The 15,542-nt window shown below is 33.6% G+C and overlaps 1 protein-coding gene across 1 annotated transcript in view; it reads left to right on the top strand.

Annotated features, from left to right (window-relative positions):
- Positions 1–15,326, top strand: part of LOC100164890 (G1/S-specific cyclin-D2) — a 43,285-nt gene extending 27,959 nt beyond the window's left edge. The window contains exon 4 of the mRNA XM_001952315.5: positions 14,107–15,326. Within this exon, the coding sequence (XP_001952350.1) occupies positions 14,107–14,402 (296 nt within the window). The 3' untranslated portion in view covers positions 14,403–15,326. The remainder of the gene's footprint in view (positions 1–14,106) is intronic.
- Positions 15,327–15,542: the final 216 nt, after the last annotated feature.

Below are 15,542 nucleotides of genomic sequence, written 5' to 3'. Positions count from 1 at the left end.
GTTACTATTATTATTATTATTATTATTATTATTATTATAATTATTAATTAATAATATTTTCTACAGTACCACAAAAGTAAAGTAACGCTGATCACAGAAAGCAAATTTTACAGGAGATATACTATAAATATTATATTATATTATACATACAGTATATCATAATATGTACGTTGTTTTTCTGTCACATCTTTTACTGTGTGAATGCATTTTATTTTTGAAACTTATTCATTAAAACTAGATAATACTTATGGTATGATTTTAACTGTAGGTGTAATTTTTTAACAACTAAAACTGCAGTTAATTTGGCAAGTGAATAGTCCGTATAAATAACGCGTTTAATTTTAAGATGGGAAAGCACATAAGTACTGTCAACGGTGTCGGTGTGTACTTTACATCTTTGATTGAGGTAAAATTATCATATTATATTGACTTAGGGTTGTATACTTCAATAATATTATTTTGTATGACTGTATATTATACTCTGACATAAAAAAAAAACTAGACATACTTTACCATAATATGCTGCTACTAAAAAATTGATTTGTGCTCCTTACTATTCTGTGGTTAGTTTTCACGTCACATGTTTTATTTGGTAGTCGACAACGAACGTCTACATAATCCTTCATGTCCGGACTATTTAGTATTTACTATGCAATTTCAAAGATCGAATTCCGACGCGTTTTGTTAAATAATATTATTTTTGTTCTTATATTCGTCGCGTACCTATAATATGAAAAGAGAGAATGTTCGATAAGTCGAATTCTTATAAATTATAATCTTTTATGATTTCCTGAAAACAAAAAAAAAAAAAACACCACGAATTAATACTAATTTTATTGTTGTCAACTATAATTATTAACATACGTGATTATTATAAAAACAAAAATTATAATTATTGCGTTTTGCGCTTGTGGTTTACAATGTAATACTCTAGTCTAAAACCAATTTGTTATAAGATTTAAAAATTGAATATTTATATATTTATAAAGTCTGAACTCGTTTTATCTTGATGGTGTTGTGTCTCGAACGGTTCACGATTCGCTCAATTAATTATTTTACTCTCCGACCGCTTGAAACATATTCGATTATTATTTTACAATTGGCTGGGGGGACCCAGTGCAGAGGATTCCCCATTTGAATATTTATTCGTTTCCTCGCGGTGCATTGTGTACGAAAACCTAATTATTTATCCCTATAGTGTCAGGGGGTAAGTCCCAGAATAAGAAGAACTGTTTTTTCTACCCTTTTTTTTAAAGGCTTGCTTTTTTTTTGCCCGTATTCAATTCCCATGGAGAAAAAAATACTAGTTAAACAATGTACTGGTAATTTCACGTTCGCATGGGGTCTGCTCGGTAGCACCTTTGTGAAAGCGAAAAAACACGTGAGTCTTACATTTTGTAATTAGAAGACCAGAAGGAAAAAAAAGGAACGAGAGAAAAAAATAATCGTGATTTTTTTCCTTCATTTCTCATTCGTTTTTTGCGTCGTTCAACGGGGTAATATTTTGGATTTCCGTTATCGCGACTCCAGTGTTTATTCCCTCCGAGCATTCACACATGTGTACACATGTCGAAACTAGTTTTAGCCACGTACCTACGTATAGGTAACGCACGTTAATTCTCGTCCTATTCAGTGAAAACCATAGTGTGTTCGTTATGGTTTTTTTTCCTATTTGTATGTTTTTATATTCATAAAATATATTATACAAACGCATAATTATTATTATTATACCTACCACTGAAAGTATGCCTGTTTGGAAAAAATATCGTTAAACTTGGCGGCGGACAGTTTGTCTTCGAGAAATATTATATAATATCCAACGGACCGAAAATTAAAAACAAAAAAACTTCACCAACTGTAAACGACATTTGGTGAATTCGTTAGCATTTCGTCAAGACAATCATCATTTTTTTTTCTATGAATTCATTAGAGGACGTAGCTACACATATTATAATGTTATGTGTTCTATATTTCCTTAATGCGTAGTGCGTTGTCTTTTTATATAATATAATTAACCCCATCGGAGGAGTGTGTATGGAACCATGAAGACATGCGCGTGTGCCTCGAAATAAACAATTACCCGATAGAAAACAATTGACACCATATGTCGCTGGACGTTTTTGTTAGTTCGACCGCCCTGGACTTCGAAACCGAGCTGTTATGCTAATCGGATAGTTTCATGAAATTCCCGAAGAAAAATGTCGTCTCTTCTGAAAGTGCCCGATTGAAAGATTCTCTATAATGACTATAATACGTATAAACGTAGTCCATAATATAGTGTAAGTTAAATGTTTACTAAAACAGTCTACAAGTTGAAACCAAAATAGCCTTTCTCGGAAACGATATTGTGACAAACTCGGTTGAAACCATAGATATAGTTGAAACTTAAAATAACGATTTCATATTTTTATCGATATTATTATATGCACCGTATATGATAATGTCGTTTTGTATTTTCAAATGTTTACATTATTGTAACTTGCGGTGCAAGATGTCGGTCAACCTTCTTCGAATCGATAATAATAATATTATAATCTATAGATATTATACGGAAAACTGTTTATTTTAGTGAGCTATAAATTACATTTCCTTAAAAGCAATTTTTGTATCCATTAATTTGATCCTTATTTAAAACTTGTGGTAGTCAACATTATATTCGATCTGTTCTACAACAATATTGACAACAACAATCATTTGTCATAATATTAGAAAATGGTTCAACTGGTGTTGTGATCAGTTACCTTTTTCAATAACATAATATTATGTATCATTGGTATTTGGTATATATTATAAATATATTTTTTTTATGTTATATTCGCATCAAGTGGTCTTCAGTCTTCACTAATTATTCACAAAAATAATTTTGCGTTGGACAAACAAACCTACGGAGGCAGTAATTCACAGAAACTTGTTTAAAAAGAAAGCTACAACACACATAAAGTTTTCCTCAAGCATGTAAACATTTGGTAAATTTGCAGTAAATATTGTGCCCGAAAGTAGTTTGTCCTGCGTGAAAGCGTTTTTCTATAATAGTATAATATCTATGAAAAAATTAGATATTACGCAACAATCTATTTAAGATTTAATTTAATTTTAATTCATCTCAGAATTTTGTTAAAATATCCCATATCAAACCCCTTAAATGGCGGTTGTGTGGCATCCTCAACTCAAGTATGTAATACTGCAAAGATGTTTATCGAGGCCACGTATTAGCAGCGGCAATGCTGTTGATGTCATCGTCCAGGTTTTTTCACGATTGTTATTATACTACTTAGTAGTAGTATTATAGTGCCTATATAATAAAACGAGACGTCTGAAAATTGCGTAGTTCTCGCGAAGGACGGCCGGCTGGTTTAATGCGTTACGGGATATTATAACAGTTGTGCCGTTAACCCGGTCGTGGTCGTAGTCGTCGGTCGATTCCCCGTTCACGTCTTGTCAAAGGATGTATTTATATAGCTGCAATGCGTCTAGCACGGTACCTATAATAGTAATTACGGTTCTACGGGGGATATATCTATAATAATAATAATAACGTGACGTAGTGAGGGTAAAAAAAAACAATGCATACGTCGATGTACCTATGCTGATAACGTGTTAACGATATAATAATTTTAAAGCAGCGTACGTTGTGCAGCTGACGGGCGGAAGGAGAAATTATTGCTTTTGCAGGTCGACAGGTTGGTGGTACATAAATTAATATGTTCTTTTAAATTTATAATAGTAAAAACAAGTGCGTGGGCTGACGAATTTTTTACTATCATACAATTATAAAAAGGGTCCTCCACGGCAACGTAAACAATCTGCACACCTACCATTTATATAGCATATTATAGGTGTATACTAGACTCGTGCCAGGGTGTGACCAAGTGCCCCCCCCAAAAAAAAAAAAAAATGCTTATTGGTTATATCATAGAGACATATTTTTAGTATAATATTCTTTATCTTAATGGTTTATATGCTTTATGCACAAAATCATAAATATCTTAATAATAATTTCAAGAAATTATATATTTTTGTATATCATATTATAATAATATTGTTTGTGCACATAAGTTTTGGTTATACCTTTGTGATGTAACACCACTATACCACACCACTCATTAAAAATATTTTATAAATTACTAAAATCGTAAAATGTTACCGTAAAAAATACATTTTACTAATCGTGAATTTTTATTTTGCATACTTTTGTTAAATATATTTTTTAATATGTAAATTAATTTTTTTAAACCCTTTATTTAAGTAAAAATATATCATTTAAAAAACAATATTATTTTTTGTACATTTTTTTTTACATAAATTATGAATTATTAAGATTAATAATAATTGTAGAAATTTGCAGACGAAAATCCTGGCTACGCCTAAGTACCGTAGTTATATATCCTCATATAAATATATAATACAATATTAAAAATTAATAAATGTTGACTGCCTAATCGACAAAAAAGTATCACACGTATAAAAATATTAAATTTTTCGTAATTGTCGTGTACAAGGTAAAATAATTATATTATCGTTTAACTTAGACAAATACTATTTAGTTATTTTCAGTGCAAGGAATAGCTTTTGAAATGAAAATACCCGCAGAAAATCCTGAAATAAAATTCTAAATAATATTATATTGGTATAAATTCGTTGACAATACTCTATATTCAAGAACTTACCCAGATTAATAATATCAATAATAAAATGTATTATATATGTTTTAATCAAGTGTTCAAATCTCTTTCTATAATTATTTTCTTCGAATTTAACGGTCCTTTACTCGTTTGAAAATCGATCTCCCGTGTGGATTGTCGATGTTTTTATTTTTGTTCTGTCTAGCGATTCTTTTAGCTCATAATATACGTCTCGATAAACGGCACGAATGATCGAATTTATCGGTAATAATCCGTACCAGTAATACGAAAAATCGGTTGCACCCCATCGGTGGCGGACCCCTTCACATGGGTGTGTATTTCCTCGCGAGCTCTTTTACACTCTCGTCTTCTCGATCGTTCTCTTCAAATATACTATACGCGTGTGTTGCCGAGTGTGTGTTTTTTTAAAATCACATTCACGTATATATATGCCACCACCACCTTGTCTACAAATCGTTTTCCGCGGGTGTAGGTACTAGTAATAGTTGTAATAGTAATAATAAAATCGAATCAGCAGCTGTCCGGCCAATCGGAACTAACCGATTTTTATTGCTAACCGGCGAGTTTATTATGATTATTCGCGTCTTGTGCCGGTCGTGTTTGTGTTTGTGTCGTCCCGTGAACGTTTTTCCTATATCGATAAATATCGATTTTACGACCGGATTTGTCCGGAACCACAATACACTTCAATATATAGTCGTGAACGACGATAATGATGATATACGGAATACGGATATCTCGTTAAATATCAACGCGATTATGAACCGTTTTAACGCATTCACGACGATCATCGCGTGTAATAATAATATAATATGTGCCATAGAATTTAATTCCGTTACGACTACGTTACGTTTACCTATATACGCCACCCGATCATAAAAAAATATATATAATAAATAACCACGTGCCGTTTAACCTAACGGAATCGCATTAATTAAAAAAATGTGTGAAATATGCCATATTATTATTTTAATACGGTGACTTCGTTTCGTTTGTAAAGCCACTTATATTTTAACAATATTATACCAACATCGCTTTACATAATATAGTCTACATTTTCTTTCATAATATAATATTATGTAGCTTTTGTAAGTTGCTGCAGTGGTGGTTTTGAGGGATACAATTATCTGTAAATATCAAAAAATAATAATCTGTGGCAATATATAGGTACAATTGACAAATATAATTAACTAACCTGGACCGGACTTCAGATTTAAAGACATATAGCTCCATATTTTGAAATTTTGAATTTTAAAATCGCTTAATACAAATTCTAATCATATTAATATACAAGATATCTCATTACCCGTTCCGTGACTGAAAAGGAAATCGACATATTATATTGCGCAGAAGGTCCCCTAGTAGGCGTTTTTTGCAACGATAATGTTATTATGAGGGCCACACGCCCACACGTTCATAAACTACAGGGATCAAATAATAAAAATACAATCACGGTTGAAAGTATTTATTTTTTTTTTTAAATAGTGTGTAGCTTTTCCAACTGAGGCCATTTACATATTTTTTGTAACTAGCCCTGCAAAAAATCACAAAGCCTTACAACTATAATCATGTACGATTAATTGTTCTAATCAATATTTAAATATTTTTTTTTTGTTTTCATTTTTAGTAAAATGATTGGAAAAATTAATTTTTTTATGTTATTTCACAGTTTTATTTATTACAGCGTGGTATGGATCTATACTAAAGTATCTATGTGTGCTCGGACGATATTTCAATGTTATACTATACAATAGTCAATAAATATATTATATTTGTCAGTGTTACCTTCTATATATTTAAGGCAGGTATAGTACCAAAGACATAGGTTAGGTTAGTTGTATTATATTATTAATATGTTCGAAATATAAATGTCTAATCTACAATTATACATGTGTACATTTATACATATATATACCTAGTAAGAAGTTATCGTGTATAGGGTGTATAATATGTATTATTTATATATATTTTAACGGTATATAGGATGTTATAATATGTTGAATTACGGGGTTTGCCGATTTGTCTCACACACACACACACACACACACACAGTACAAACACGTATTATAGTAAAGGGATTCGGCCGAAATTAATCCTTTCCACGGGGGGCGACCCCAAAAAAATCTCGGGATATATGATGATGAAAATCGGTCGAATTCGAAGGTCCTGCGGGTATACGTATATACGTATAGTTCTCTCTATATTATGTACACATAAATAATAAAATATAACGCAACGACGCTATCGATCAAAGCTTATTGATTCCTCGCGCCCATTGTATAACATAATAATATATGTCTTGCAAGACTGCTGTTACGTAAAGATCGTGGCTCGTGGCACCGTCGACCCTGCTTATATTCTTTGCGCGAACAATAACCCCGAAAAGATTTTCGCCCTTTTCACAGAAGGAAACATCTGCTATTTTATTTTATACTTATATTGTATATTTTTTTGTCATTTATTTTCACAAAAAGAAATCACGATTTTTATTCATTTTCATATTATTATTATTTGTCTCTCCCCAAAAACAGTTGACGGGGCGGCCAGGTGTTGCTACTTACTATCGTACGCTATATTATATGCTATGTACGAGTGCAGCTAGTCGCGCAAGACCGATACAGTTACATAGGTACTATGGCTATGTATTTTTATGTATACATATAATTGTATATACTACCATTATATATATGTACTGCGCGTTGCTTCCTGGTTCCGGGTGTAGACCAACGAGGATAAGGATCTATACCTATAGTCCGTGGGGGTGTGGGGGAACGCCACCGGTCGATACGAAAAATCCGTTGGAGCTTGTGCGCGCCCGTAACTTTAGCATCAGCTGCATCACAGACCACTACGGGTGGGACGCCTTGCCCACTAATACAAACGAGTTTTTATCACGAACGTAAAATCTGTCGGAGTGGTAACTAATAACTATACATAATATACATGAGTATATTGCATTTTCGTGTAGAAAATATTACAATATAATATGCATAATAATAATAAAAGGTAAACCGCCGACTTTATGTATTATTGTAGGTATATCGGATACAGAAGGGACTCCTTATTATTGCGTACCTATATGTACATATTATAATACAACTATCGCGCATTGTGTATGTTACTTACCTTACTTATATTGTTTGCGTCGAAGGTGTGGGAAAATATGATGTTCGAATAAGGGACATGACTGGTCACAAACAGAGTAGCAGGTTCTGCAATCTGCAGTCGGCGGCGGGTGGTGCAAGCCGCAAGGCTGGTTTACAAACGTGTGTCGACAGGCCAAATTGAAATTTGAATTGATATGTTTTATATTCACATCAATAACATAGGTACCTATAAATTTTTTTGTTGTATTGTGGTATTCGGGTCGGTTTCCAAAAAAGAAAAAACAATATATTATACAAAAATTGGACCGACGTCGTTTTGAGTGGCATTGCGAGACGTGCGGTTGTTTTCACCAGCGGTAATATTCATATCGTTATAATATAACTTATAAGCATCGTCTATTGGCTATTGGTAAGGCACTAAGGCTCGTCGATCCATTTAATATCTACGATGGTAAATGGTAAAATATTACAAATAAATTATTATTAATGAATAATATCACGCATTTAGGTATTGTGGACATATATACGTAAATTATTACCTATCTAAATCTACCGCCCGTGTATTCGCACGTCCTAACCGTAATAATCTAAACATAACGTCATATTATATAGGTATGTACTAAAAAAAACGAATTATTTAATAAGTATAATATTATACAGTAATCGATCGCGTGCGTAATGATTGAGTTATGCGGGTTTGACCGTACACTATATTATAATATTATATTTTAGTGTAAAATTATGGTAATCGCTTATATTATAATTGCAATAATACTATTGGATGTGAAGAAAAAAAATACATGACGAGGTGAGTTTCAAATTACGTCTTAATTTTTGAAACCAGAATTCTTTTGTATTATATGTTTACTACTAGCGACAACTTACTGGTACCTATCGACGATCTGCGGAGGGAGGGGTCCCCGCGTGGCATCAGTAGTTTCGGCAACTCGCGAAAACAATATAGGTACCTATAATACAACGCTCTTTGTGCGCGTAAAATAATATTAAAATATTTCTCGTTGTTTTTACGCAACGACTGCTGGAGGAGAATGAGACGCGTTTGAGAGTAAGAAAAACGTGCCTTTTGCGCCGCAGGGACCATATACATCGGCTGAGTACACAATACTATATTATAATAGGTACATGGGCGATCTCGCGAATTCCAATTCGCTCGGGCGTTTGTGTGTTGCTCCTATTATTATGAATATTACCATTATATTATTTGCTTTCGTCTTTCGCAAACGCGTGTGTATAATATCGTCGAGGGTCGCTGATTCTATGATTTTATTATTATTATGTTTTTCGACGGCTGCGTTGGTTTTCCTTGTCGCGAGATTTCGACATTTCGCGTGCACGTGTACCTACGTTTTGTACGACAATATATAATACGCGTTGCAATGTTTATTTAATAATAATAATAATAATAAATAATAATGTCGTCTTGTTCGCGGTCTCCCAAACGAATGACTCGCGGGTGGCTGGCTGACGGCGGACCAGACTCCTTTGCAGTGGAGGCAACGGCCTTATAGTAGTATTATACAATCGGCGGCGAAGAAGTGCCGACTGAGGAACCACCCGTCGCATTATAAGATATTATAAGAAAAATAAATGTCGTACACGTGGTTGGCATTTTGGGGAGGAAGGGTCGTGGGGGTGCAATCATAGATAGTGTGACCAGACGTTCTCCACATTAGGTGCACGATTTAAATGCTCTTTTTAAATCTGCGGCCCCTTTTCAAATAGTCCCGCATTCACGAAAATTGAATAATTCAATTTTTATGTAAATAAATATTTTAGGCCATGTATACAATATTATGGTGTATGGTTTTAGTTATACAATTTACACAATTTGAGGTTGTGACCACTAACATTAAATCATCAATTATTGAACTATATGTTGTAATTTTATGAAAATTACATTATAAATACTTTTGCGTATAATACTTTTTATATAAAAGTAAAATTAATTAATTGGCATTTATAGCATTTCTGAGCAAAGGCTAGTCCGACAAAATACCGTTCAGCATATTACACGAATTATACATTTTCCAAAAACATATACATGCTTCCAACAAAATATTTTCCATACAAATACGTTTCCGTACGAAATTGTTCAAACATAACATAATTCAAACGAATTTCAATTCCAAATAGTAATAATATGATTTAATAAAAATTTAAAATACAATTCCAATATTTGTGTTTCCAACGGTATATTTTTCAATGAAAATACAATTCACGATGAAAAAATTTCCAACTTTTTATACCCACCTGACTACGCTTTATCGAGTCCGATTAAACAGGTATAGTTGATATATTTTTTTTGAACTCAATTAGGTATTATTTTTTGGACCGAATTCGGTGTACATTTGGGTCCATGGAGCTTAACTGTAATATGTCCGATCAGACAAACCATCTCATCCTGCCTGTCCACCGGTCCATCACCTCTTGGCCACAACCATCCCCTCCATATATAACAGTGAAGACGGCGGTAGGTACACTCACTCGCACACACACACATGGCACGAACACATGGTACACGCAGTCCATTGATCCTCCGCACACCTGTCCCCACCGAACCACCGCCGAGTGTCGCGCTAGGTCGTCGTCTTGTTGTGGTCGGCGGTGGCGGTGGAGGCGTGGGCCAATGACCACGGAGGCGCGTGTCCCTCCGGCGGGGTCGTCGACGTGTCCGTGGCGATCGACTTAACCGGCCTCGCTGAGGTCAAACTATGCCACCGCCACGTACGAAAACAGATCGACGTTGCTTTATCCTCGTCGTCGTCGTCCTCACTAATAGGTTCAATAATAAAATAATAATTAATGCTACTCCTCAGACCGGACGAATAAATAATATATTTCTACAATTTCTCGGTAAACATCTCGCCTTTGGTCGTAGTTGATATCGTCACTGAGACACGAATCTAAAATCACGTATTCACGTCCGCAGATATCTATTAAATTGTGCGTGCACCAAGTACAAAGATTTTCGAGAGTAAAATTCATCACGTCTTCCCTCGCAGTATGTATTGTGCACCGTTGCCCAGAACACGCAAAACATGTTTTGTTTTCTGCCGCCATAGATATTATATTATGTTATTTTAACAAAAGCGATCAAGACGAAAACGTACGCGTATAATCGATGTCAGCGGTGGCAACGACGTCATAACTCCCAATTTCAAGTCTGTTTTTCGGACTTTTTCCCCTTTTCGTTACCGAAAAGATATTTAGATATCCTCCCGCGGTGAAGGCGGCCCGCATAATATTTTCGCCGCACCTAACTCTAAACAGTATTAGAGACAGCGGACGTACGTTTTGATGGATGTGCGCGTGACCTAAAAGTAATATAACAAAACATTAGTTGTCGCCTTGCCCCGATGAATAGTGATTGAGCAAAGCAAATGTCGTCTTCCGAAACACGGCACAGACACACGTGTCACTATATCGTCGGTCGTTTCATTATAAATTATAACAACTACAGTATAATATTATTGTTATGTATACGCTTATCCGTTACGGGGTGGCCGTGATTATTATAAATATATTACACGATAATTAGGGGTGGGTGGGCTTATTGCAGTGGGCATATTGTTATAGTTGTTGTGGTTTGTCCATGATTTAAGAAATCAACGCGCAATAATCGTTAAACTGCGTTTTATTTTTATTATTGTTATACGTTTTTAGTATATTTGTGTTTGTATGTAGAAGAGTAACTTGTAGAGTAACTTGTAACCTGTACGAATATCTATCGTTGAATAGTTTTTCATATCGTTTTTTTATTGGCCAAACACATTTTTTATAAATAATATTGTAAACATGCAACAATTCCCTTCTCTTCTGGTGCTAATGCAGTTATAATAACTATAAACTATATATTTAATTTGCCCGTGGAAACTGTCATTGAGCTCGTAGTACCTAATACCTACTACATCCTACTCGGGATAGGAATCAGTTTTATGAATCGACTTTAATTTGTATAAAGCTATAATCCCATCCTACATTCCTACCCTATGGTCACTGCTCAAATGTATTTTACGTCTGTCATTTGTAGATTAATATATTATATTCTAATTATGCTGACCATTGTTTATAAGCTATTCACCGTGATTCCCATACGAAATTTGACGAAAGTTCGGTCTTATCCCGTATTCTTGTATATACAATATAATATAATATAAGGATGGTGCTCGTGGTTAAGTTTAAGTATGATGTAGTAAACATATTCTAGTAACTATAGATAGTATTGGGCTGTATAGTGATGACGTCTATGGTAGGATGGTTGGGCGCAGGGTGTCACGATCGCGCACCGTCGTGTGACCCGCAGGAGGAGACATCTGTAAACGGGTCCCTTTCTAGTTTCTACACATATAATAATATTATATACTCGAGCGTACTATGCACACCGTTTACAATAATCGTGCATAGTATAGGTACGTCCTCCCAATCCCAATACCCTTCTTTATTATTATTTTTGGTCCATTGATATTTATATATGTGTCTGAGAACTATAAAAAACAACAATACTAACCCTTTTTCGTCGGAGGCAGGAACGAGAGTACATTATTATACAGATACCTCGATGCTCACACACTAATGAAATTTGATTTTTAAACTATAATTCTTCGATACTATTATTCGCCCATCGTTAGCTGTAGTGGTGTCGAGTTCGATGAATAAAATATGTATATTTTTTAACGGTGTTTCTTCGTCGTATTCTTATATTATATTGTATTTATTTACTTTTTTTATTATTATATTTCACTAAATATATAATATGCGTATAAAAAATAGGACGTCTTCGCGCTTTGTGCTCGTCTATACATAATAATACAATACAATGATATTTACATAGGTACCTAAATAATAATATAAATTATAATATTATAAACGACAAAACGAGCTATGGTCGTTCGGGTCGGCCTATAACATAATGTATTTGCAACTATATACAATATATATTTCGTAAATTATCTATGACTGCTATAGTGCACCCGTGAATCATGCTATATCCGATAGTCAATGGCAAATTACCAATATTATATTACATAATATAATCATATCTATCAGTCTGAATTTAGTTCATATATATATATATATTATATAATACGAATTTAATATAATACACATTATCATACACATTCCCAAAATGTATATTTATAACATCTAGTAAAAAATTAGAAAATGTTTGTGGCTGTCGAGTAGTCGCGCCCGGTCTGTGCTATATTTTAGCCATGGTGCAGCTGTCCGTTACGGTGCTGGCCGAAAAAACCGAAACATTTGCCTGCAGCTAAGCATAATATTATTGTGAAAAAGAAAAAACGCATTTCAAAAATCGTCGTTGACCACGTGCGTTAATATGCAGCATGGCAGACAATGTTTATACGGATTTCGAGCAATATTCCCCCATGCAAACACCCCCACCGGTCACGCATTGTGTACAGGTGTTTTGGCGTTTAGGCTATAAAATAGGTATGCTGCAGTACTGTTACTTACTTCAATATAATTAACTGACTGTATAATAAATTATAGTTATAGTAATTATAGTGTAATATTATAATTTATAAACGACTATATTATAAATTATTATTGCAACTATATTGATGACGCGATGACGCCGTCTGCATAATGTTTAATACATAGTAATCAAAATTATATTTTAGTTAGCTTCTGTTGTATTTTTGTAATGAATTTATGAAAACATTGGTTAGCTTTTGAATGTATATCTGCGACTAACAACTAATTTTTATGACATAACGTGTAAAAAAGAGGACATTTTTTTTAAATAGAGTCCGGACAAACGAGGACGTTAATAAATAAAGTACGAATCTTCGTAAAAAAGGACATATGATCACCCTATTAAATAGTTAGGTATATCTAAAAATATATTTTTGGCCGTTTCTTACCAAGGATCTGTTCAATCAAGGATTCCGTTCTGTTTAAACATATGTTTTCTAAGACTTTGGTCTTCTAAAACATTATTATGTCTTACAAAATTTAAAAAAAGCTCTAAAATAGAACTTTTAGTATTCATAGATTAGTATGTCAGTTCACAACGTGTAGTTTCTGTTATTTAGGCGTTTCACAAAAAATAATTTCATCAGTATTATGACAATATAGTGTATAGATAAACGTTGTTTTTAATAAATACATTTTGTAAATATATTTATTTAATCTTTTGCCTTTGAAGAGTATTATTTCATATTTAACCGTTTTACTGAAACACCCTGTACTTACAAGTTACAATTTATTATTATTATTAATACATTATAATATTATAACAACAATTGCGTGCCCAATTTAATAAATATTACATTGAACCATCGTTAACCGTCTTGTTTTGTTTGTTGTTTCCGCAGAACCCGATTTCATAGAGAAAAAACCGTCGGTGATGGCGGCGTCGTGTATGCTGTCGGCCATCCGCGGCATCGACCCGTCAGCGGCCGCCGAGGTGGCCGCCGAGCTGTGCGTGCTGTTGTCGTGCACCGCGGCCGAAGTGGACGAACAAGTGTCGCTCATCGACGCGCTGGTGGCCAGTACGACGGCTGCGGTCACGCCGGAAAAGTCGGAGAACAACAATCCCGCGTCTGAGCCGCCCGTCAAGAAGCCGTACCGCGTGCAGGATTGCGGTTTGCACGGCGGCGGTCGTCGGTAGTGCGGTGACGACGTTACAAATATGTGCGTTACATGACGTCTGCGCGGCGACGAATGCAAGTAAATAAGGAACGCGATTCTCGCGTGCGCCCGTCCGCCCGCACCGTCAACTGACTTATGACGACATTTTTACTATTTTGACATTTTCCCCCCCGAGATCCACTTGCCGCAAAGATAAGCTGGCGTGGATGGTAAGTCGGGTTCTCCATTTGTCGCAACATAATTATTGTAAGATAATATAAATTTTGTTTTGTTTCTACCTCATGTGAAATAATAAATTATACAATATTATTATTATAACGTGCTGCTGTAGGTATGTGTTATATAATTTTTCCTTTTTTTTAATTTTTTAATTATTTACTTCCCCGATTCCAAAAAAATATTGATTTTTTTATTATTATTATTATTATTATTATTACTTGTTTTTTTCTTTTATTCGACAATCTTATTGTAGTAAATGAATTTTTCATCTTTGGTTTTATTATGATATAATATTATTACCTATTTTTCGTCTATAGCGATATCTTTGTGGCCATCGTGGCCACCACCACAAGCGAGGTCCGCTATTTTATTTTGTTAATTAAAATATTATTATTATTATTATTATTATTATTATTACATACGTAGGCTATAATATCATTATATAATTAGTTATATTTAATATTATTAAAAGAAAATGTGATAAATAGTTTTAGGTATTATTATAATATGTCTGCAGGAGCTTATATTTTAGCTTCATAGGGTTAAGTGATTATTATCAATATGATAACATTATTCTTCTATCTTTAGTGTTTTAAGTTATACATCCCTTATTGTTTATTTTATTTAATTATTAGTTATTTTATGTATGATCTCTCATCTTTATATGTATTTAAACAATATGGAAAACGTTGTTTCATTAAAAAAAAAAAAAACCAAAAAAAAACCTGATTTGTATATAATATTTTTTTTTTCTCATTGATATTTTCCCCGTTGAAGAAATTTAATAATTATTAATCATAATAAAAATATTATGATACGAATTTATTCACAGATTTAGTTAAATTTTGTTATAACAATTTAAATGTAGCGGAAATTTTATAGATCTCTTGAACGTGGGCTATTCATATATTATAATAATAATAATAAATATTATTCGTAA

This window comes from Acyrthosiphon pisum, chromosome A3, assembly GCF_005508785.2.
Source record: "Acyrthosiphon pisum isolate AL4f chromosome A3, pea_aphid_22Mar2018_4r6ur, whole genome shotgun sequence".
Taxonomy (NCBI): Eukaryota; Metazoa; Arthropoda; class Insecta; order Hemiptera; family Aphididae; genus Acyrthosiphon; species Acyrthosiphon pisum.
Note: the sequence above shows the minus strand (reverse complement) of the source record. Positions and strands in the feature narration are given on the sequence as shown.